Raw genomic sequence first — 25,188 nt, 5'->3', positions numbered from 1 at the left:
AATAATGAAGATTAGTAACATAAGCTTGGAGATATTATGGCGAAGCAAAGAAGCTCATACAGTCTTGATAAGATTATAAATTGTATAGCTTTTTGGGGAAAGTAATTTAGTAATATCTATTATCATTGTAAATAAATTTACCTTTTAACATTGCATAGTTTTTATAATGATAAGAAGTTTTACCTTTTTATACTGTTATATGATTTCTGAAATTCTTGAATTCATTTACAACAAATGTGTATACTTTTAAAATTAGAAAAATATAGTGAAGACTTTTAGTAGTTCATATTTCAAGGAAACATGTTATTTACCAGATCTACAATAATATACTTATATGGCCTTGGAAGGTCTAGTCAGTGTATAAATACCACATGTTCAAGAAGTCACTGTATAGCACACATTTTCCAGTTGGTAAAAAGTCCCACATGGCCCAAATTCTGATAGTTAACCCAAATAGCTCTCAGCAACAAAGAGCCTATTTTATTGAGCACCTACTATATGTCAGGTCCTCTTTCAGAAGCTGGGTCCAAGGGCATTGCATAAATTAAGTAGTAAATCCTCAGTCTTATCTTCTCCTGGTTTTCCACTGGAGACTTCTATCCAAAAAATATTATTGCTTCTTTAAACCTCCAGTGGTGCTTCTAAGTTGTTGAAAACATTATCAAAATCTAATGTGCCCTGAGATAATATAAAGTTATTTGTCTACCTGTGGTATGACTTATGCTTGTTTGTGATGGTGTGAACATGAATAATCACAGTGCAACCTAGATGATGATTAGAAATGATTTTGTGCCTTATCTGCTATTCTGGATTTTGGGAAAGCACTGCTCTACATTATTAAAAATTATCTTGGGACACCTAGCTGGCTTGATCAGTGGAGTGTGTAACTCTTGATCTCAAGGTTGTGAGTTGAAGCCCCATGTTGGGTATAGAGATTACTTAAAAATAAAATCTTTTTAAAAAAATATCTCTTCTCATCCTGGGTGAGTTATTACATCTTCTAAACAAGTAACTGTATTATATAGTTTACATTATATATATCACTCTCTATATCAAAGTGGTAGTCCAGGAATTTATTCCTTTTTTTGAGAAGATTAATGAAATACAACCACTTTGACTGCACTGTATGGAAAGTGAATATGAATGGAGTCCTACGATTTGAGTGTCAGAGGCAAGCACGTATGTAGAAGTAGGACAAACTTCCCTATTGGTAAAATTCCTACTCAGTCTTGAAGCCTGGATCCTGAAACCCAACCCAGGTACCTCTGTTTGGTCTTCGCTACATATCAACTGTCTGGCTCTTCGAACTGCATCTGAGATGTGTGTGCACTTATTAGTAACAATATTTAAAAGCTGAAAATTCAGTTTCTTGGCTGGTAATAATAACTTTTTTTTTTTAAAAGGCCATCACTTCAGTTTTTATTTTACCTCATCCCCTTATGTTTTTGGTATTAGGATCATCATGAGCATACCAATAAATATATGAATGCATATTAAAAATTAACACCAACTTCAAACACTACCTTGGGAGTATCGTGGGTTGTTGTTAACAACAACAACTTTGTTGTATTTCTTAGTGATTTCTCCCTCCCAGAATTTGCCAGCTCTATATTCTTGAGCAAACATCCGAACATTGTGGGTATATGTGGTTGTGTATATATATGCATATGTACATGTGTGCATGTGTTCATGTGTGTATGTGCATGAACATGTGTTTGAAAGTTTGATTTAAAAATTAACAGTGATAGAATTCTTGAAATGACCATCTCCCAGGTACTATTCAAGGAGGAGACAACTTCCAGATGGAAATGTCACAAGTGGGATTCAGTGCAGATTACTCTCCTCAAAAGGTGTGTATATCAGATAACTTCCAGCCATGCTATCATTTGGCTGAACACTACTAGGCACAGTAGCTTTATATATAGAATAGAAAAAATAGCCATCCAGTGATCAACTGTTCTGATTCCCAATCATAGTCATTCAGTTTCTTTGTGCTGATGATTTATCATCTGAAAGATGAAGGATAATAATGCCTTTTCTTTCCTGTTTCATGGGGATTTTTTTATGGAAAAAAAATGATAATATGCAAGAAAATTATGAGTGCTCCAAGGGACAGGTACTGTATTAATTCAAGGGATTATCTTTGCAGGAATTTCCTTTAAATCAACTATTGGAGAAGTTTATTAAAAACACAAACTCTAAAAAAAAAAAAAAAAAACACAAACTCTTAGGGCGCCTGGGTGGCTTTGTTGGTCAAGTGTCTGACTATTAATTTTGGCTTAGGTCATAATCTCAGGGTATTGGGATTGGGTCTCTCTCAGTGGAGAGTCTGCTTGAGATCCTCTCTGTCTCTCACCCTCTCCCTTTTCCCACCCCCAGCTCGCATCCACACACGCTCACTCGCTCTCATATAAATAAATATTTAAGAAAGCAAAAAACACAAACTCTTGTCATCAGTGCCACTGTTGAATTCTAAGCTGCTCGAGTCTCTCTCTCTCTTTTTTTTTTAAAGATTTTATTTATTCATGAGAGACAGAGAGAGAGAGGCAGAGACAGAGGCAGAGGGAGAAGCAGGCTCCCTGCAGGGAGCCTGATGTGGAACTTGATCCCAAGCCCGCAGCAGTATTACACCCTGAGCTGAAGGCAGATGCTCAATCGCTGAGCCACCCAGGCACCCCTGGAGTATCTCTTCTAAGTGCAGAGACAGAAGATAGCTGAAAAAAAGTGAGAAGTTAGGGACCATGTGAGACGGTCCCTAAGCTTTCTTAGCCCAGAAAAATCCATTCTTCCTTCTCATAAATACCCACCTCCTCCTGCTCTGATTCCAGCTCTGCTCAGAGTCTCAGTGGAGTAGCAGAGGGATACAGAGACAGGTGACACTGGAAACACTTAGGGAACAGTATGAACAAAGAGGATTTGATTGCCAGAATGAAGGACCAGGGATGGCATGGTTTTTTTCCTCTCGAATAAAAGATGCTAATTTTGTCTGGATCACCAATCCTTAGGAATGCTCATAAAAGTTACGGGATTTTCCCTCAGAAAGAATATTAATGAACCCACACACGGAGAATTTTAACACAACTTCCTGAGGTTTTTGTCCACTTCCTAAAGTCCCTTCCTGCACCCCTGATTCAGAGTCCCAAGTTTATGACAATCATTCACATAATTTCATGGTCTCTAGTCCTCAAAGTGGGACACATTTTCTTATTTGCTCTATTTTTAATAGGTTATATTTTTCGATCCAAAATCCCTATCTTTGATGTTTTCTAAGATCTAAGATCAAAAACTTAAAAATAATAAGTCCCATCCCAACAAACCCTGCCTTCTACAATGACTTACAATTTTGACTATGCAGGTAGGACTTTGAGTCCCTCCAGAGCAGCCTTTCCTTGATTGTGCACCACCCCCTCCTGGCGTGACCTGACCAATGGGCCTGACCAATGGCTCAGATTGAACATCACACTGTATAGTTGGTTACCTTTTGTAGCGGTGCTATTTTCCTATTGAAAGGATATAGGTATCTATAGCCTATGGGATAGGAAAGAGATGATGGAGAAACGTCTGAGAAGGAGTCAAGAGGAAAGAGGAAGAATGTTAAAAATAGAATAGATCAGAAGAGAGCCTCCCACGATGACATGCCTGGATAGCAGTGCAGCCCCACCTCTCCCCCTCTGCCAGCTGCACTTCCTATTTCTCAAGCATGCCTCACATCCTCCGCTGTGAGCTTTTCTTACAAATACGTGAGGCTGGAGGCTCACAAGTGTTCAGCATTTGCAGATGTGTGCTTTTGAATGGGAATTGGAAGATGGCTATCTGCTCCTCCTGTAGTATAGTAGGGATTTATCTATAGAATCTATCAAGGTAACATGGCCTGGGGGAAGGCTTGTTTTCCAGCGCAAAATTTATTAAAACAATTTGGACATATATCAACATGCATTGATAAGCATTTTACTTCATCATTTTCTCCTTAAATCTAGACCATTTATTTCAGTCTTTTGCCTACTCTGCATTCTTGTGCTTTAAAGGTAGTTTGTCTTCATGATCTTCATTTTTCAATTATTTTAGGATATTCTGATGCTGGGTGCAGTAGGAGCTTATGGCTGGAGCGGGACTGTTGTCCAGCAGACATCTCATGGACATTTTATCTTTCCTAAACAAGCCTTTGACCAAATTCTGCAAGATAAAAATCACAGTTCATATTTAGGTAAGGCATAGCAGCATTTGACTTGGCAAATTTAAGTTCCCTTCTTTTTAAACTGGCTCCTTGCTGAATCTCAGGATCGGTTCAGCAAAACACTTGAAGTGTCATATAGTGATTATATTTACTACACATGTTTATGTTGCCTCTTTGAAAATCAGCGCTTATCCTAAAACTGTTTACTGATACACTGTATTACACCTGCTGATCTCTTCTGGTTATTCAAGCAGCTGTGATTGTGCTAAAATGGAAGTCATTTCTAAAAGCCGATACAGTAAGTGGTAGTCTTATATTACTATAGAGTTCTTAGTCTTTTTGTTCCTATAATAAACAGCTTGATTTATTGGTCCGATTCTGATCACCTACTATGGGACAGTTCGTGAGCTCCTGCCTGAGTTCCTGGCAATTCTATTTACATCCTTCCAGGGGCGTCTGGGTGGCTTATTTGGTTGAGTGTTTGACTCTTGATCTCAGTTCAGGTCTTGACCTCAGCGTCATGAGTTCAAGCCCCGCATTAGGTCCCATGGTGGGCATGGAGCCTAACTTAAAAAAAAAAAAATCTTTCCAACAACCCTTTGAAGAAAGTATCATTACCCCATTTTACCTTTGAGAGCCAGTGAGGTTAATAACATTCCCAAAGGTAAACAACTCTCAAAAAACAAAAAAAAAAGTGGCAAATCCAGAATTTGAACTGGGGACTGTCTGACTCCAAAATCTATGTTCTTTCCACTATGCAACATTGCCTTTTAAACTCATGTAGTTATTCATTCAAGAAATACTTGTTCAGTGCCAAGTTCATGAGTGGCCGATGGGACAACCCAGAATCTAGGGCCTGCTTTAGATTTAGGTATCCCACCCAGGCCAGGCATGCTGCCAGTCAAAGGACAGGAGCAGTTCATCTTAGAAGAAGGAAGATGTGCCCTCTTTCATATGCCTGGGCACACTAGGAACTGTGCATCCCCATGAAGGAGTGCTCACAGCACTGACTTCATCGTTGGCCCTGTCTGGTTCTCCCCTCTGGCACACTTTAGATAATCAACAGGGAGCCCTCTGGCACAGGTGGTAGCACTTTAGACAACTAGTAGTGAGCCTCTGGCATACAGATGGCACCACTTTAAATAACTACCCTGTGATGTCACCGCCATGCCTGTCACTCCATAAGTGCTGGAGATGAAGGTCTGAGGAGAGGTGGAGAATAGTTGCTTGTTGTCCTGGGTTGCCTGCCTGCCTGCCTGCCCACCTGCCTGCCTGCCGGATTGCCCTTGTCAGTAAATTACCCTGAATAAAACTCTGTAAATGATATAGAGTGGCTTGCTTTGTTTTTCAGAATTAAAATGCCTTCTCAGCCTGGAGGATTCATTACTGACCCTCCTCCACCTTCTAACACCACCCTGCCCAACAAAAAAGGACCTCTGGTCAAGTCTACTAACTTTGCCAGCCATCTGGCTGAGCTCTTCAATAGTACCTACTCTGTAACTCCTTTTCTCCTAGGTTACTCGGTGGCTGCAATTTCTACTGGAAAAGACATCCACTTTGTTGCTGGTGCTCCTCGGGCAAATTATACTGGCCAGATAGTGCTATACAGTGTTGATGAGAATGGCAATGTCACAGTTATTCAGGCTCACCGAGGTGACCAGGTAAATTCCATCGTGTAGCAGGTGAAATTACTCGTACAGACAATTGGGACATAGGAGTAGGAGTTGATAGAACTGGAAGCTAGCATTTATTGAGTGCCTACCCTGTGGCTGGTTCTGTATTTGAATATTCCTTAAATCAATAACTGAGTGATGGGTATTAAGGAGGGCACTTGATGTAGTGAGCACTGGGTGTTATATGCAACCGATGAATCACTGAACTCTTCCTCTGAAACTAATAATACATACACTATGTGTTCATTGCACTTAAGTAAAATTTTAAAAAATAGTCCTTAAATCTTCACAATACTGAGACCTACCACCCCCTTGGATGAGCATTTACTGAGCATTTACTGAGCATTTGCTGAGCATTTACCTTCCTAAGGTCAAATAGCTTTCATGGGGTTGAGTTGTCACTAAAACCCAGTCCTATGTATCCTCAAAGCCTGTGCTGTTTGGTCATATCCAACTGCATATTTTTGACTCTCCAGATTAATAATACATGGGTTTTATTTAGTCCTAATGACAGGCACCTCACCACAGCTTTGTTGGCAAGCTCCTACCAGGAGCCAATGATCTAGAGGAAAAATGAGAAGGAAGCAGTATAGCATTGTCAAGACTAAGCTACTACATCTGGGTCTGTCAAGGTGTTCTGTGGCTTTAAGGTTTCTAAAATTAAAGCAACTCTGTTTTCTGCCACTTTCTTCTCAGCATGACTGTTTGGTAGTCAGAACCTATGATAACTCCCACTCATGGCCTACTAGAGCAAAGACCAGCCAACAGAATCCTATTTCCTTACTAAGAAGATTTGACCCATGAGCTTGGCACATATTTAAAATGGGCAACCCTGATCTCTGACAACCAAGAGAAATTTTCTGTCCTTGAGTCAGAGAAACCAACTATTTAGATTTCCCTTCTCCAGGATTAAGTGTGATCCTACTGTGTCTATGGATCTTCCAGGAGTAAGAGGACCTGAGTCGTTGACTTCCTTGACCACAAATCCGCTTTGGTCACATATTTTTCTCTCTTCTTTAATATTTTAAAGAAGGGTGCTTTTTTTTTTTTTTTTTGAGGAAAACAATGACCGTGTTATAGAACGAATCCTTTCTTACTCATTTCTGAATCCTGAAGAGGTATTCATGTAGGCATGCACTGAACAATCAGCTCGCCAGCCTCTCTTGCTTCACTCTATCTCACCTGATCATCTGTCCCAGTCTATGGGAGAACGTCCCTCCTGTCCAGCATCATGCCACAGATACTTCCATCACAATGCTTGTCCACTCTTCTCCACCTAGAAAACTTCTTGTTTTTTTAAGATGCCATTTAAATAACACTTAATCTTAGTGAGCTTTCCAGCTCCTCTGCACTCTGCTCACACAGCATTAGCCCTTGCCTCTACTATAACTTATCTGACTACGCATGCACAGACATTTGTCTTCCCTCTTCCCTTCCTGCCTTTCTCTACAACACACCTCACAGACCTTCTAAGTGTTTCATCTTTAAATGTGGTCTTTGACCCCACACACACACACCAGCATCAGAAACACTTAGAGTACTTATTTAAAATACTGTTGTCTGGATTGCACCCATTCTGAGTCTCTGGAAATGGGTCTCTGGAATCTGGATTTTAAAGACACATTCTTGGTGATTTATGTGCACGCTAACTTTGTTTTAACAACCAAGTGTTATATCATGATACAAACTGAGAGGCACTAGGTTATTCATCTTACTGTTTCTAGCACCTTACAAGTAGGAAGCACTCAATTCTTGTTTGTTGAGTGAGTAAATGAAAGTACAGTGTAACGTTAGGAGTGTATGAGTCCTAGAATTCTAAGGTTAATATGCTCTATCATTCCAGATTGGCTCCTATTTTGGCAGTGTGCTGTGCTCAGTCGATGTGAATAAAGACACCATTACAGATGTACTCTTGGTGGGTGCACCAATGTACATGAATGACCTAAAGAAAGAAGAAGGAAAAGTCTACCTGTTTACTATAACAAAGGTACTATCACAAGGGTAAAGAAAATTGTTAAACTGACTTAGTTTACTTTCCTTCAGTATTGGTAAATTAATCTTCATTTTTGCAGAATAAAGAATTATTTAATGATCATTTTCATATGTAGTATGGTTTATATTTCATCACTTTGAGGATGTAACCATTAATTTATAATCTTAAAAATCACATTAAAAAGCGTAACCTTTAGAGAAAGAGCTAAATGTATGGTGCACTGCTGTTTTCCATGAAGGGTCTTTGAATATATATTATACAAAGTCAGTATAAATGCACATCATTTTTGAAATACATGCACATCTGTATATTTTCCAAGTATCTCCTTCAATTTTTCTTCTTCACTGTAAAGAGATCATAATACAGAACAAACTATCTTGTTAACATTTTACAGTGAAAAAGACAAATTGTACCAGGGACTTTGCAAATGTTTGGATGCTTTCTACATCAGTTTGTCAGGAAATGCTGTTGCTTAGTTCAGCAGTTAGGCATGTATACATGTAGCTCTTGGGATTTTTAGTTCTTGAACATAAAACTTCGCATACTCTAATTAGACGGAGCTCTCTAAATCAATGCCCATACTATAATGATCTTGGAGCTGAAAACTGGAATTAAAGGCACAAGTTGACATAGAAAATTTGAGAAAGGATGGGAAAAAAGGGAAGCTGGTATTGATAGAGTAAATTTTACATTTTGCTGTTGTGATAATTTGTTCTACCTTATTTATTTAAATGAATGTAAAAATTAGCTCTCAAACAGAGGCAATTAAAACAATTCTAAAGCAGGGGTGCCTGGGTGGCTCAGTTGGTTCAGTATCCAACTCTTGATTTTGGCTCAGGTAGTGACCTCAGGGCCAGGAATTTAAGCCCCAAGTCTGGCTCCTCGCTGAACAGATTTTTCAGATTTTTCTATATACAGCATCATGTTGTCTGCAAATTGTAACAGTTTAATTTCTTCTTTACCAACATAGATGCCTCTTATTTCTTTGTGTCTGATTGTTGTGGCTAGGACTTCCAGTATCATGTTGAATAAAAATGATGAGTGAACATCCTTATTCTGTTCCTAACCTCAGAAGGAAAGCTCTCAGTTTTTCCCCATTGAGTATATATGTCAGCTACATGTGTTTCATATGTGGCCTATGTTGAAGTATATTCCCTCTAACCCCACTTTGTTGAGAGTTTTTTTTATCGTGAATTGAGGTTGAATCTTGTCACATGATTTTTCTGCACCTATTGAAATCCTAATTTTTATCCTTTGTTTTGTTGCAGTGATGTGATTGATTGATTGATTTGTCCCATTTGCTAGTATATGCTTTTTTTAGTATTCTCTTATAATCCTTTGTATTTCTGTGATATCAGTTGTTACTTCCCATTTCTGATTTATTTTTTAATTTGGGTCCTCTTTTTTTTTTTCTTGAATCCAGCTAAAGGTTTATCAATTTTGTTTATCTTTTCAAAGTACCAACTCTATTTCATTAATTTTTCTTTTTGTTTGTTTGTTTCTAAGTCATTTATTTCTGCTCTGGTCTTTTTTTCCTTTTCTTTTTTTTTTTAATTGGAATTCAATTTGCCAACATATAGCATAACACCCAGTGCTCATCCCGCCAAGTGCCCCCGCTCAGTGCCCATCACCCAGTCACCCCAACCCCCCACCCACCTCCCCTTCCACTACCCTTGTTCATTTCCCAGAGTTAGGTGTCTCTCATGTTTTGTCACCCTCACTGATATTTTCACTCATTTTCTCTCCTTTGCCTTTATTCCCTTTCACTAATTTTTATATTCCCCAAATGAATGAGACCATATACTGTTTGTCCTTCTCCGATTGACTTTTTTCACTCAGCATAGTACCCTCCAGGTCCATCCACGTCAAAGCAAATGGTGGGTATTTGTCGTTTCTAATGGCTGAGTAATATTCCATTGTATACATAGACCACATCTTCTTTATCCATTCATCTTTCGATGGACACCGAGGCTCCTTCCACAGTTTGGCTATTGTGGACATTGCTGCTATAAACATCAGGGTGCAGGGGTCCTGGCGTTTCACTGCATCTGTATCTTTGGGGTAAATCCCCAGCAGTGCAATTGCTGGGTCGTAGGGCCAACAAGCACATGAGAAAATGCTCCGCATCACTGGCCATCAGGGAATACAAATCAAAACCACATTGAGATACCACCTCACACCAGTGAGAATAGTGAAAATTAGCAAGACAGGAAACAACAAATGTTGGAGAGGATGTGGAGAAAGGGGAACCCCCTTGCACTGTTAGTAGGAATGTGAACTGGTACAGCCACTCTGGAAAACTGTGTGGAGGTTCCTCAAAGAGTTAAAAATAGATCTGGTCTTTTATTCTTATTTCCTTTATTCTACTCTCCTTTGATTTTGTTTGTTCTTCTTTCTCGTTCCTTTAGGTGTAAGGTTAGATTGTTTATTCGAGCTTTTTCTTATTTCTTAAGATAGGACTGTATCACTATATTCTGTATACTTTCCTCTTAGAACCACTTTTGCTGCATCCCAAAGATATTGGACTATTGTATTTTCATTTTCATTCATCTCTATGTTTTTTATTTCTTTTTTGACTAATTGCTTCATTGACCTATTGGTTGTTTGGTATCATGATGTATAGTCTCCATGTTTGTGTTTTCTCCTTTTTTTTCTCGATATATAATAACTTATTTCTAGTTTCATACTGTTATCAGGATGCATGGTATGATTCCAATCTTTCTAAGTTTATTGAGGCTTGTTTTATGGCCTGATAGGTGATCTACTTTGGAGAATGTTTCATGTGCACTTGAAAAGAATGTGTATTCTCTTTTGAGGATGGAATGCTCCATGTCCATCTGGTCCAATGTGTCATTTAAAATATTGTTTCGTTATTAATTTTTCTGTCTGGATGATCTATCCATGGACGTAGTAGGGTGTTAAAGTCCCCTACTATTTGTAGAATCATAAATTTCTCTTTTTATTTCCATTTATGTTTGCTTTATGTATTTAGATGCTCTAGTGTTGGATGTGTAGATATTTATAATTGTTATATCCCCTTGTTGGATTTATCATTATGTAATGATTATTGTTACAGTCTTTGTTTTAAAGTCTATTTCATCTGATATAAGTATTGCTACCCCAGCTTTTTCTTTTTCACTTCCATTTGTATGATGAATGTTTCTCTGTCTGTATGTCTTTAGGTCTGAGATGTGAGTGTCTTATAGGCAGCATATAGATGGGTCTTGTTTTTTATTCACTCTGTCACCCTATGTCCCTGGTTGGAGCATTTAGGCCATATACATTTAAAGTGCTTATTGATAGGTATGTCTTTTTGCCATTTTTAAAATTTTCTAGTTGTCTTATTATTCCTTTTCATTCTCTTTGTGATCAGTGAGTTTCTATAGTGTTATATTTGGCTTCTTTCTTTTTTGTGTGTCTATCATAGGTTTTAGGTTTGTGATTACCATGAAGTTCATATATAGCATTCCAAGTAAATAGCAGTATTAATTTGATGATCATTTAAGTTCAAAGACATTCCAAAGGTGGTTCAAAGGTGGCAAATGGGAGAACGTTTTTCTTTTCTCCCTTCTCTTCCCTGTTACTCCCTTCTCTACATTTTATGAGTATGTTATATTTTACATCTTTTATTCATAATTTTCTTATGTCTAATTATGACCATTCCTCTCCACTTAAAGAAATCCCTTTAATATTTCTTGTAAGGCCAATTTAGTGGTGATGAACTCCTTTATCTTTCATTTGGGAAACTTTATCTTTCCTTCGAATCTGAATGATAATATTGCGTGGTAGAGTATTCTTGGGTATAAGGTATTTTTGTTTGTTTCTTTGTTTTTTCCCCTTTCAGCACTTTGAATATGTCCTGCCACTTTCTTCTGGCTTGCAGAGTTTCTGCTGAAAAATCAACTGATAGGCTTATAGATTTTTGCCTTCTAAGTAACTTTTTGTTTCTTTCTTTCTGCTTTTAAGATTCTCTCTTTATCTTTAAACTTTGACATTTTAATTACTATGTGCCATGGTGTGGACCTCCTTGGGTTCATCTTGTTTAGAACTCTCTGTGCTTATTGGACTTAGATGTCTATTTCCTTTCCTAGGTTAGGGAAGTTTTCAGTTATTATTTCATCAAATAAGTTTTCTCCACCTTTCTCTCTTTTTCTGGGGCCCCAATAATGCAAATGTTTGTTTGCTTTAAGTTGTCCATGATATCTCTTAACCTGTCTTTTTAAAAAATTTTCTCTTTCTGCTATTCAGCTGCTGTTTCTCTCCATTACCCCATCATCCAGGTTGCTGATATGTTCTTTTGCATCCTCAACTCCATTGATCCCCTGCTATTTCAGCTATTGTATTCTTCAACTCTGATGGATTCTTTTTAATATTTTCTATGCTTTTATTGAAAGTCTCACTGAGATCTTCCCCTTTTTTTTCTAGCCCAGTACCCTCACAATCATTAAATTTTTTATCAGGCATGTTTCTTATCTGTTTCATTTAGTTCTTTTTCTGAGTTTTTTTCTTTCTTTTGGAGCATATTCCTCTGTCTCTGCATTTTTCTTGACTTTCTGTATTTCTATGGATTAGGAAGAACAGCTAAGAATGGTGCCCCTTTGCAGACTATGTGTGCTTGATGACTTTTTGGCTGGCTGGCTGGAGCTGTGGCTGTTTTAGAAGTTACTCTTCTAAAACTGTGGCTTTTGTGGGGGCTCCTGGGTAGCTCAGTCAGTTAGGCATCTGCCTTTGGCTCGGGTCATGATCCCAGGGTCCTGGGATCGAGCCCTGGTACTGAGCCCTGCATTGGGCTCCCTGCTCCACAAGGAGTCTGCTTCTCTCTCTTCCTCTGCCCCTCCCTCTGATTGTGCTTTCTCTCTCAAATAAATAAAATCTTAAAAATAAACCGTGGCTTTTTGCAAAAAAGAAGAAAAAAATAAAATTGGAAAGGAAAAAAAAGAAGAAATAAAACAAGACATTTTTAATTTAAAAATAATACTTGCTTTGCTTTAATTAAAAAATTTAAAACAGAAACAAACAAACAAAAAAACAAAAACCCTAGATTCCACAGCTTATTTGCTGTGCCCTGGCACCACAGAAGCTGGTATGGGCCTATAGACCCTGGGCTTGGCTGATGTTGCAAGCATCCTATGATGACTGGACTTTGCCATTTATAGGGTTGGGACCTGCCTGTTATGGCATCTGAACCCACTACTTTTGGTGTTTGGACCGTGCTCCAATCTGGGCTATAGAGGTAGATGAGGAGAGAGTGTTCCTACCACTCCTTGGCCCTTTTAAACTGTGACTTCTTTTTTTTTTTTTTTTGTATCCCAGCATCACTGACACTGGTGTGGGCCTGAGGACCTTGAGCTTGTTGAGGTCAGTGAGGTCTCACTGAGATAACCAGATCTGACCAGACCCTGCTCTGACCTAGGCTTTTAAGGTGGGATGGTAATAATGTAAACCAATCCCTCTGACTTGGAGGGCTTTCCCTGTTGCTCCTCCACCATGTGGCAGAGTTCTAGAGTTGCCTCTTTTAAATGCTAATCGCTCTTTTTAAATTGTGGCTTATTTTCTGTGCCTAAGGACAGTGGAATCTGTTCCTGCCCTCTCAGTCCTCTGCATCCTCACTGTGTCAGTTTCCCTGTGTTACTTTGTCTTCATCTCTCTTGGTGTTCTCTTGCCATTTTCTCTGTCTGTGGTTGTTCAGTAGCTGTCCAATCAGCCCTCAGTACTTTTTCAGGAGGAATTGTCCTATTAATAGGTGTAATCTGATGTGTTCCAGGCAAGAGGAGAATTCAGGGTTGCTGTCTTGGATCGGAACTTAGTGGTCTCATTTTCTACTTCCTATACCATTATAATTATGCCATTGTTCAGTAAGTTTTAAGGTCTAAAATTTTTTTTTTAATTTTTATTTATTTATGATAGCCACAGAGAGAGAGAAAGAGAGGCAAAGACATAGGCAGAGGGAGAAGCAGGCTCCATGTACCGGGAGCCCGACGTGGGATTCGATCCCGGGTCTCCAGGATCACGCCCTGGGCCCAAGGCAGGCGCCAAACCGCTGCGCCACCCAGGGATCCCAGTTTTAAGGTCTAAATTAAGATATTGTGTTTTCTGTTGTGTCTCTACCTTAATTTTATTCAAGATATTATATTTTTATCAACAAACTTTAAATCAAAAGTTTTAGAAAGAAGTAAAGATTCTAATATTAAGGGGGAAAGGAGACATAGATATGGATAGTGTGGTATGTAGGTGGTACAGCCACAGTAAAGAGAATCCATCCCTTTCATCTCAGTTTGTGAGCACATATCCTTTGAGCTTACTTGCTAGAATTCTCATTTATAATTCTCATCCTAGAGAATTTTGAAATCAAGGTTTGAAATCTTGCCTACTTTTAACAGTTTACAAATTGGTTTGAGCATCATTTGCTGTGAATTTTCAAGGTGGAGGTTGGAAAGTTTGCTTTAATCATCCTTCTCTTCCCCCTTGCAAGGGCGTTTTGAATTGGCACCAGTTTCTCGAAGGCCCCAATGGTGTTGAAAATGCTCGGTTTGGTTCAGCAATTGCAGCTCTTTCAGATATCAATATGGATGGCTTTAATGATGTAATAGTTGGTTCGCCTTTGGAAAATCAGAACTCTGGGGCTGTGTATATCTACAATGGTCACGAGGGCACCATTCGCATGAGATATTCCCAGGTAATCCTGAGTTCCATAGTGATGCATTTACATGTGAGTATCATCATATTAGAGCTACCATGCAGGTAATCTGACCCATCCCACCTAGTGTAGAACCTTATTCATTCACTAAGCAAACATTTAGTAAACCTCCTGTTGTGTGTCAAGCACTGTTCTAGGTTCTGGAGATGCTGTAAAGAACAGGACAGATAAAATTCTGCCCTTTATGGATCTTACATTTTTGTGGAGGAGACGGGGGGGGAGGGGGGGGAAATAAGATAAGTGAGATAAAGTGTTCCAGATCATAATAAATAAGGTATTTTTTTAATTTAATGTTCAGGGATGGGAGTTATTAAGTACTTTAAAGGGTGACCAAGGGGCCTCATTGATCAGGCAACTTTCCATTAAAGTCATGAAAGATGTGGGCTAGGAGAATAACCATGACCTGAGCTTGCTTCAAATCCTGCTCAGTCCACTGATCTGCTGCTGCATTGTGATTTTTTTTTTTTTTATGTTAAAAGAGTCATGGTGATGACTTGGTGATTTTCTGTGATGATGTGGCTGCAAGAATAATAAACAGATGAGAAAAGCTGTGATTGAAAAATCAATGGAATTTTGTGGAGAATAAAAGAACCTGAGAAGTGGCTATGTAGAGAATCTAACTATGCAATGTAGAAGCTCCCTTTTTTTCTATCTCAGTTGTTATACATTATCATTTCATGTAAAACTTGCTCTTACAGAAAATCTTGGGATCCAATGGAGCCTTTAGGAGCCAGCTCCAGTACTTTGGGAGATCTTTGGATGGCTATGGTGATTTAAATGGGGATTCCATCACTGACGTGTCCATTGGTGCCTTTGGGCAAGTGGTTCAGCTCTGGTGAGTCAATTGAAAGCCAGACACAAACTAGCTAATTAAAAAGTGACCTGCTAAGTAGAGCAGATAATTGTGCTGAAATTGTGGAAATGCTACCTGCGTTCTAGAAGACTCCAGGACAATTATGTGTCATAATTTATGTGTCAAAGGAAGAAAAGTATTTTTCCTTACAGGAGAAAAAAAAATATTTGCTTACCATTGCTATCACCATTCTCTATATGATGAGCAGAAAAAGGACATAGACGAGACAGAGCCTTTGAAATGGTATCCAAGATATTTCTGAATATTATCTTCCAAATAACCTTACCTCCGCTCACAGAAAGGAAGCCTCATGAGAATGCCCTAAAAATACTGAAAACTCAGACCACACAAGTAAAGTGTAACTTCTCATGCGGTTATGAAGTAACTTTTGAAATTATTAGTCATAAACAAGAAGCCATTATTTAGGTTTAGCTGACTTCTCATTGACCTCAGTAGCAGTTGAAGAGCAAGAGGGAACAATAAGGAATTCAAGGGCTGTGATTCAAAGACAAAGACAAATATATTGGTTGGAATTAGAAAGAAATTGAGAATTAGATTAAGAGTCTTCCCCCACCAAAAAAATATATTTCATTCGTTCATTTGTCTCTGTTGAAAAATGTACTTTAAATGTCCAAATACTTCAAGAACAGAGAAACATTACATATTGGTGTATTGTTTCTGAGTTTCATTAAACTATTTACAATATTTCACGTGTACTTTTAAAAGATGAAATGCATTGGTTTTTTTTTAAGATTTTATTTATTTATTCATGAGAGACACAGAGAGAAAGAGGCAGAGACACAGGCAGAGGGAGAAGTAGGCTCCATGCAGGGAGCCCGATGCGAGACTCGATCCCGGGACCCCAGGATCACGCCCTGGGCTGAAGGCAGACACTCAACGGCTGAGCCACCCAAAATGCATTATTTTAGGTGTATCATTTTAATGAAAACTTCACGTGGGGGGAAACTCACAGATCACACTTAAGACTGACAGATTCAAAAATATATTTACTGAATAAAATCAGTTAAGAGTATCATGCCATTAGAAAAATACAAAGTATATGGTGGCATAGTCACAGAACTTTTTTTTTTTTTTAATTTCTAAGAAATCCGACCTTTCAGTGAACATCCCCCTGTAGCCATCTTGGTAGGCTTCATCCTTCATAGTCAATATAATTGCTATACTGTGACACTCCCTTTTTTTAATTTTAAAGGTTTGATAAGTAATCTCCACACACATCTTGGATTTTGAACCCACACTGCAAGGTCAAGAGTCACATTCTCCACTGACTGAACCAGTCAGGCACCCCGATACCTTTTAATATAGCCAATGATGGCCAGACTTTTTTCTTTGAAAGTGGATTTGATTCTTCAAAAAGTCAAGACACATGGAATCAGATCAATTTATTGAGGTATCAGTCAAGCTAGTTTTATGCCATTTTGTGGTCACATTCCTATAAGGTGCAGAGACTGGATTTTCTGGGAAACTTGCTAAGAATAATTTCTAAAAAACAAGTTAACAAAATCATTTCAATCAATACCACCATCTCCAATGGGATAAAAGATGCTCTTAAAAGATATTAACTTACAGAAAACATTCACTTGACATTTTAGTTCTTGTAGGTTTGAGAACATGTTGTTAGATGTTTTATGACTACTTATTAGGGGGCCTTGTAGGTATACAATTAACTGACAAAATAATTTTTCAATTGACTCAAGTCCTTTAAAAGATGATACCTGAAATTAAAGAAAAAATTTTTTCTGCGGTGGTACTTTTCAAAGCAGTGAAATTACTAATTACTACCTGCTGCTCTGTAAATAATGCAGCATGTGCACAAGGATCGTTATGATGAAGTACAAAATTTTACTGACAGAGGAACTAGGAGAACATGAATTCTAACTCTTCACTTGCTATTACTCAGTAAATTGATAAGTTACCAAATATCTTTGGTTTCAGACTTTTTCATCAGAAGGGAGACAATATTTGTTCTATTTCACAGGAGTGTTCTAGGGGCAAATGAGACCACGTGTATGTGAAAGCTTTCCAGATATATAAAGGGCTGTGCCAGAGTCAGAGGTCTTTAGCTCCCTGCCTGAGAGGCTCCTCGGCCATTTTCTGGTGTCAGGCTAGTTGCCACCATCATATCATGGTCACATACCACACATCAAAGAATTGTTGCCAACCATTAAGGGAGGCAACAGGGAGACAGCCTCGGCCATGCTCCTCGGCCGCAGCCACACCCACCTTGCCATCTGCTCTCTCCCTTCTTTTTGTGAGAAGAGCAAATGTCACTTTCTATAGCTGGCAAAACATGGCCAGGACCATGACTTTGTACTTCATTTGCAAAGAGATTGTAAACTCACATCCTGCACTTACACATGCATTACACACGAAAAAAATTAAATGTGGATTGGGCTGGTAATAGAGTCACAACACAGAAGACATAATTCCTACCTGCCACTTTAGAGCTTTCATATATGAAATACTGCTCAAGTGCTTAGATTGTGCAGAGAATAATTTGATAATGCTGGCCCTGGGTCCCTTAGGTGAAGGTAATAACATGTACACTTGGCAGTAACTACCTACTTCCATTTATGTCTTTCAGGTCACAAAGCATTGCTGATGTATCTGTGGATGCTTCATTCACACCAGATAAAATTACTTTGTTCAACAAGAATGCTGACATAACACTCAAGCTCTGTTTCAGTGCCAAGTTTAGACCTACTAAGCAGAACGATCAAGTGGGTGGGTTGACCTGAAGTAATCTGTGTGGAGATAGGTTTGCTTGTAGAGTCTTAGTTGTGAACATAACCTACACTTTGGGTTTATAGACCAAAAGAAGGAAGGGTCTTGCAGACATTTAAATTGACACACATTTGAGGTGTGTGAGAATGGTTAATTACGCATGGAAGGTATGGTTAGATCTTCCCCAGTTGTCTCTAGAAGGTAACATTCTGCCACAGAAAGTTACTGTCTCTGTGACCTAGTCTCGGGCTCTCCCAACTCTATCCAAGTTTCTTTACCCATGGGTTCTTTACCTCAAATCTTGGGCACACACGGATGATACTAGTGTCTGCCTATATTAGTATAGGCATAGTATAGTATAGTATAGTATAGTATAGTATATTAGTATAGTATTAGTATAGTCGGTTATGGCATGATCTAGATACGGTGTGTTCAGCACAAGTAGCAAATATTCCTATTCTTGAGGAATTAACATGCATGAAATAAGAGAAAATATAAAACAATAGGTGGTTTGTGCCCCAGTGTTTAAAATGCTCTAAACAATCCAGAGAAGAGAATAAAAATCTGAAATGTGTTCTGTCAGCAGGAAAGAGTAAGGAAAACTGGACAAATGTCACCAGGAATTGTCATCTCTCTCTCGGACCAGCTGAGTCCCCTTTCAGGGTGTGGCCAGGTCCTTCCTAACCACCACCCCTCACTTTCATCTCTCCTGTTCCAGTGCCTGCAGAGCATGGCAATGGACTTAGTACTTGATGCAACACAGCCTTCTTTCTCTTGCTGTTTTTTTCATGGGTTCTCATCCCCCTTCCATCAGATTTTGGCTCTAACCTTCAGACACCTGTAGTTCCTATAAGTGATTCATTAAGCGGTTAACAAACCAACTTTAACCTGCCCCTTTATTTCCAGCCTTTGTCATGATTCATACCAAGAAATACATAGGTTAAAATCCTAAAGCAGAAGTTAGATCCACATCTTGGCATGCTTTCCATGGTTTCCTACTTTTCATATCTATCTGGCATTTTTCCTTTCAGGCTTTCAAACACTGACCCGACTCTGAGTAGCACATCTCACGGCTTGCCTTGTAGCAGGTGCATTTGAGTAGCCAGGAGAGTTGAGTCAAAAACCATTTCTGTATAAATACTAAGTGACTAGATGTGATGCACAGCATGATGACCGCAGCTAACAATACTGTGTTGTATATTTGATGGTTGCTAAGAAAGTATATTTTAAAAGTTCTCACCAGGGATCCCTGGGTGGCGCAGCGGTTTGGCGCCTGCCTTTGGCCCAGGGCGTGATCCTGGAGACCCGGGATCGAATCCCACATCGGGCTCCCAGTGCATGGAGCCTGCTTCTCCCTCTGCCTGTGTCTCTGCCTCTCTCTTTCTCTCTGTTTCTCTCATGAATAAATAAATAAAATTAAAAAAAAAAAAAAAAAGTTCTCACCATACATATAGATATACACACAGAATTGCAACTGTGTGAGGTGATGATCTGTTAATGAACCTTATTGTAATCATTTTCTAATATTTACATATATAAATTAACATACATTGTTACATACATAACAATATGCATTGTATACCCCAAATTGATACAATATTATATCTCCAGTACATCTTTAAAAAGCTGGGGGAAAAACATTAAGTGGCTAGTCTGCCTAAAACATTAATTTGGGAAATAGATTAGTTGGCAGAAATGGCTGGCTGGTTAGCTCTCCAGGCCTGAAAGCCTGGATTTATCCCCTAAATCTTCCTCTTTTTGATGGGGCTTCAACCCTTCTCTTGCTATAACTTGAAAGCAGCTTTCTGACTTCAGGGAATGTCCTTCCCTGGGCTTCCTTTCCATTGGGCACCTTTTCCTTGATGTCTTCAGGTCCACACAGACAAGCCAGTCATGATCCTTTGTCACTTAATTGCTTGGCAATAAAAGTATGTAAGACAAGAATCCCATCTTCACAACTTTGTAAATTTATAAAGCATATGGTCTTTATTATTTATTGTATCGGGTGTTCACTCTGGTTTAAAGTTAATAACCCCCCCAAAATTAGTATATTGCTTAGGAGGCTATCCTTTTCATGAGACTACTTGAGAAAAATGAACTAGTATTACCATGTGTACTAACTATGTCTGGCTGTGTTCACCTTCCTGTCATTGTGTTTCCTTTGTATTAGTTTCCTCATTTGTTTTTAGTCCATTTGATTCACTTGCATTTTATCTTTGTTAACTTCACTAAGTCATTGGAGCAAGAAAAATTATCCAATATCTCTAAGAGGTATTTTAAAGGTTATCTGTAGAATTAATCTATTTTGGGAGTCTATTCACCTTTAAAATCTTGAAAAGAGTAAAATAAGACGGAGTAAGGCCAGATAAAGCAGCTGATGCTTTGAATATCATCAGATCACCTTCCTCAGTTTTGGGCAGCAGACTCTAGTTAAAGGCTCTGATACTTTGTATATTGGCTACTGGCATCAATTTTTATTGCATTTTTTTTTCATTTTCATTTCCCTGGGTTAGTAGTAGTATTCTGTTTTTTTTTTATTTTTTTTTTTTCTCATTTTCATTTCTCTGGGGTAGTAGTTTATCTCTGTTTTATAGATGAGGAAATGGAGGTTCAAAGAGGTTGCACAAATTGCCTAAAGCCATTGAGCTCATAAATGGTGGAATTAGAATTCAAACCAAGTATGTCTGATTCCAAACTTATGACTGCATAGTTGCGTGCCTTCCCTTCATATAAGCATCTAGAGTGTTCTCTCAAAGTATGTCAGTTAATCCTCAAATAGCAGTTAATCCTCACAACTGCATGGAAGCTGAAAGAACATGAGTTCTGATTTCAAAATCACCCCAGTTTTATTTCTGACCATGCTTTGTGAATGGAGCCGGTTTATTTTACCCCTTTTATTCTATTATCTGAAAAATGAGATAATATCCATTTTCCAGGTTGATAGCAAAACTTTTATAAGGTAACATATGAGAATGTGTTCAATTGCGGGCACTCAGTAACTGCTTCTTTATCATATCACCATGTTAGGGATGATGAAACCAATGCTTGAGGAAGTGAGTAATTTGCCCAAATTCACTCAGTAGATTTCCTGGTGGCAAATCTGCTTTGCTCCACACTGCTTCAAACCATGCTTTGAATCCCATCTGTCTGTATCCACAGTCACCTACATCATACCAGAGCCTGAATTACAAATGTCATGGTTGGTCACTGCTCACAATGCAGTGTAAAGACTGCTTTTATATTTTCTCAAAGTCCTTGAATTCACCCAGTAAGATACAATAAGGCAGGGATGGTTTTTCTGTAAAGGTTTATTTGTAATAACATTTCTTTATGATTTTTTTTCATAGCCATTATATACAATATCACAATTGATGCAAACTTATATTCATCCAGAGTAACCTCCAGAGGTTTATTTAAAGAAAATAATGAAAGGTGTTTGCAGAAGAATATGCTCATAAGTCAAGCACAGAGTTGCGCTGAGTACACCATCAACATACAGGTGGGGCCACAGTCCTCTTTCCTCTTTTCCTCTGAGTAACTAATGAATGGTCTACGTCTAAAAAGAAAACTCGGGAGTTAGAAAATGCTTGCCCTTCTAGTTAATGCTTTTCTTGTTTAATTTTATGGGGGGAAATAATATTTTTTCTGCTAGTACATGGTCACATTCAATGAAAATGTTACTAGTATGAAATTTTATTTAGGATTACAACTGAAAGTCTAAAAAATGATATTTTTAAAGAAATCTTTAAGATTTCTTTCTTAAATGTTTAACAGGATGGGCTTTTAGTAGACAGTTTTATTTTAGTATTTTCTTATCAGGGAAAATTTTTATTTTCAAGCTGCTAAAAGGACAATTCCAATTGTGATTTCCACTATTGGATTTAAGTTAACATAGGTGAAGGATGAGGTAAAAATTATTTGCTCCAATCTTATGCCACAGTTACTATAGTTGACATGAGTTTTGAAAATCTCACAAGTAGGAAAAATGCTTCTTGAAGGAAAATTTCCAACAGGAAATGGATTTTATAAATTATAGGACTATTTTCCCCTAGGAACTATGTAATGGTATTTGAAAGTGTGATTTCCTCAGGAAAGCATTTTTAAAAGAGCTGCTTAAGAACTTCCCTAGAACATGGTTCTCAGAGTTTAAGATACATAAAAACTGCCAAGAGAACTTTTATAAAATGCATATTCTGGGTTCCCACCATCAGAAATTTGGATTTGAAGGTCTGAGGTATATGCCGATTTAAGGAGTACTCCGAGATATTCCTGATATTAGATGAATGATACAAAGTTCACATCTCAAAAACTACTAAGTATGATTGGGAGGAATTAAAATCAATTGCATTGCTTAATTTCTTGTTCATGTTTAAGGAGACTTACTTATGAAGGCCTGGACCTTTTTGTCGTTAAGATGCACAATTATCCAGATTCTTTAAAGGGCTAGAAGCTGGATCTCCTTCTCTCCAATTTTTGTGCTAAGTCATAGATCAAATGAAACATGCATTCCATTCTGGGGGAATGAAGTCAGCCAAGCTATTGTTCACACATAATCCTTTTCATGCTGATGTGTGCTGTGAAGTTCTTAAGAAGGCATATGTGCCTTGGGTCAGCGAAGAGATCTCATTCGGTTAAGATACACCATATTGGATATCAATACTAAGCCCATCCTGTGTGCCAGCCTTGCAGCCAGCTAAGGAAATCTATCTAATTTTGTAGAGTGAGTTAGGTTTTGACTAAAGAAGGGAGTTCTCTTGTCATTGCCCAGTAGCCAGCCCTGAGCAACCTTCCCCTCTCAGTTACAATATTTCCTCCCAGAAATTTGGTCAGGATACCTAAGAACTCTTAAGTCTTGGCGGTAGGAACTGAAAAGACCTAGCCAACAACCCAAGAGCTGTGTACTGACAGGTCTTTTAAATATTAAAACTGGGCATATCCTCTAAATATTCATAAATTGTGTATGGATAACAAGATTTCTGGTGAGCTCAACTAAGAATTGCTGCTTCAGATCTTTACTGAACCCCAAGTCTCTAAGTGTCTTGCTGGTGGAGAGGCTAAAAACAGAATTAGGACAGAAAAGAAGAAGCAAGAGTCTTGAGAATTCAAAATGAGGATATTCTCCATAATTGAGAGGGGACTGTGTTGTTAATTGTGAACTCATTGTGGTCATTTTCTTGTTTGGGAACTACCGTGCCCTAGTAAACTGCCTCACTGTGTCTGTGTGTTTAGAAGCCCTCTGATGTTGTCAACTCTTTGGATCTGTATGTGAACATCAGCCTGGAACACCCTGGCACCAGCCCTGCCCTCGAAGCCTACTCTGAAAAGGCCAAAGTCTTCAGTGTAAGTGTGGTTTACCCTTCCTGGAATTCAGACTGGCTAGGAAAGCTTCATAGTCACTGCAGTCGTGTTCAAAAGCTACCTAGGACATAACTTTCAAATTGTTAGTTTTCTAAGTGAAATATGTGTAAAGTTCACCAACATGCAAGTTCCGTGAAGGATGGAGATTTTTGTCTTCTTCACTGCTGTATTCCCAGACCCTTGAACGGTGCCTGGTCCACCATAGGTGTCCAATAAATATTTGTTGAGGAAATAAATAACCATAAAGTTAAACACCTTGTTCTTACCACCTTTAAGAAATGTAACAAATAGCTATGTTCTCTGTATCCCTCCCTACTTTTATCACATTCATCTTCATCTTGCTCCTTCAGGCAAATCATCACCTCAAATTTTGCTTTTATTGATGCTTCCCTTCCTATGTTGCTAATCATGCATATATTCCTAAAATATTGTGTAGTTTTGCATGTTTTTGAGCTTTATATAGATGGAATGATACTACATGGATCCTTCCACAATGATTTCTAACTCAAGAGCACATGTGTGGGATTATTTTTCCTTTTTTTGTAGATCCCTTTCTACAAGGACTGTGGGGATGATGGAGTTTGCATCTCAGATCTAGTTCTGAAAGTCCAACATCTGTCAGCTGCTCAGTAAGTCTGCTTTAGAGCTCAGTGTAAAGTGTGGAAATAAGATACATTGATCACTTTATTCAAATGAATGTTTATGGAGTTTTTTTCTATGAAAGAAACATCCATAACTAATAAAGACCCTTAAAATCTGAATTTTAATTTCTACCATCTATAAGGGGGAAAACAAGAAATCTAAAACCATTTGTATTGGGATGGTTCTTCTCCCTGCAATGTAATTAAAATAAGTGAAGAAGAAAATCTAATAGCATTGACTTATTTGTTATCCATATCATTTTACTATGAGATGATTTATTAAACAACTTTCTCAGTCCTCCAAATCTAAAGTTTTATCTTTTAATTTTTTAAATGAGTGAAGTATTTGAACACTGACCTTTGTAACTTTAATAATTCTTTTTTCCTTTTAACAGAGATCAACCTTTTATTGTCAGCAACCAAAACAGAAGGTTAACATTTTCAATAACCCTGAAAAACAAAAGGGAAAGTGCATACAACACTAGAATTGTTGTGGATTTTTCAGAAAATTTGTTTTTTGCTTCCTGGTCCATGCCGGTAGGTGGTAACACTCTGAGCTCACTGCTCTTGTGTTTTTGTTGTTAGTGGCCATCTTGCTCACACTCACATCCCCGAGTCCTGTATGCTGTCTGAAGAAGCACCTGACTTCTGGGTGTGATCAGTCCTAACTTTGGGGGCTCCCAACTAGTTAGACCACATGAGAGTGTAGGCTGATTCTGTAGCGAGCCCAGTTCTGCTTCACAGCTTGGTCAGTTTTTCCTTTGCCCTAAGTCTTGGCCAGACACTACCATAAGTCTTCTCAAGCCATCTGTGTGAGGAGGCTGCGTAGTGCCGCACAGATACTTCAAGCTGCACTTGCTCTGAGAAATTCGAGTCCCATTGCCCAGTCCAAGCTTTGTAACCACAAGTCTTGCGACTGCCAAGATGATGCATTCCAGCAAGGTCAGTTAATCATGTAGACTCGATCACTATACCAGGAACACACTTGGCCGTGAATGCCCCTCTGGCCCTTCCCCTGCCACCAAGCAATGAGAGGGAGAAGAGGGAAAAGCTG

The 25,188-nt window shown here is 38.4% G+C and overlaps 1 protein-coding gene across 1 annotated transcript in view; it reads left to right on the top strand.

The window, feature by feature from the left end:
* Window positions 1-25,188, top strand: part of ITGA2 (integrin subunit alpha 2) — a 102,373-nt gene that overhangs the window by 55,870 nt on the left and 21,315 nt on the right. Inside the window, exons 10-20 of the mRNA XM_077896003.1 lie at window positions 1,774-1,850; window positions 4,066-4,204; window positions 5,690-5,835; window positions 7,691-7,834; window positions 14,313-14,516; window positions 15,236-15,372; window positions 17,996-18,135; window positions 21,483-21,634; window positions 23,365-23,475; window positions 24,040-24,122; window positions 24,530-24,671. Of these exons, the coding sequence (XP_077752129.1) occupies window positions 1,774-1,850; window positions 4,066-4,204; window positions 5,690-5,835; window positions 7,691-7,834; window positions 14,313-14,516; window positions 15,236-15,372; window positions 17,996-18,135; window positions 21,483-21,634; window positions 23,365-23,475; window positions 24,040-24,122; window positions 24,530-24,671 (1,475 nt within the window). The remainder of the gene's footprint in view (window positions 1-1,773; window positions 1,851-4,065; window positions 4,205-5,689; window positions 5,836-7,690; window positions 7,835-14,312; window positions 14,517-15,235; window positions 15,373-17,995; window positions 18,136-21,482; window positions 21,635-23,364; window positions 23,476-24,039; window positions 24,123-24,529; window positions 24,672-25,188) is intronic.

Source organism: Canis aureus, chromosome 4 (genome assembly GCF_053574225.1).
Source record: "Canis aureus isolate CA01 chromosome 4, VMU_Caureus_v.1.0, whole genome shotgun sequence".
Taxonomy (NCBI): domain Eukaryota; kingdom Metazoa; phylum Chordata; class Mammalia; order Carnivora; family Canidae; genus Canis; species Canis aureus.
The sequence above is the reverse complement of the archived record's forward strand: the minus strand, read 5'-3'. Positions and strand labels throughout refer to the sequence as shown.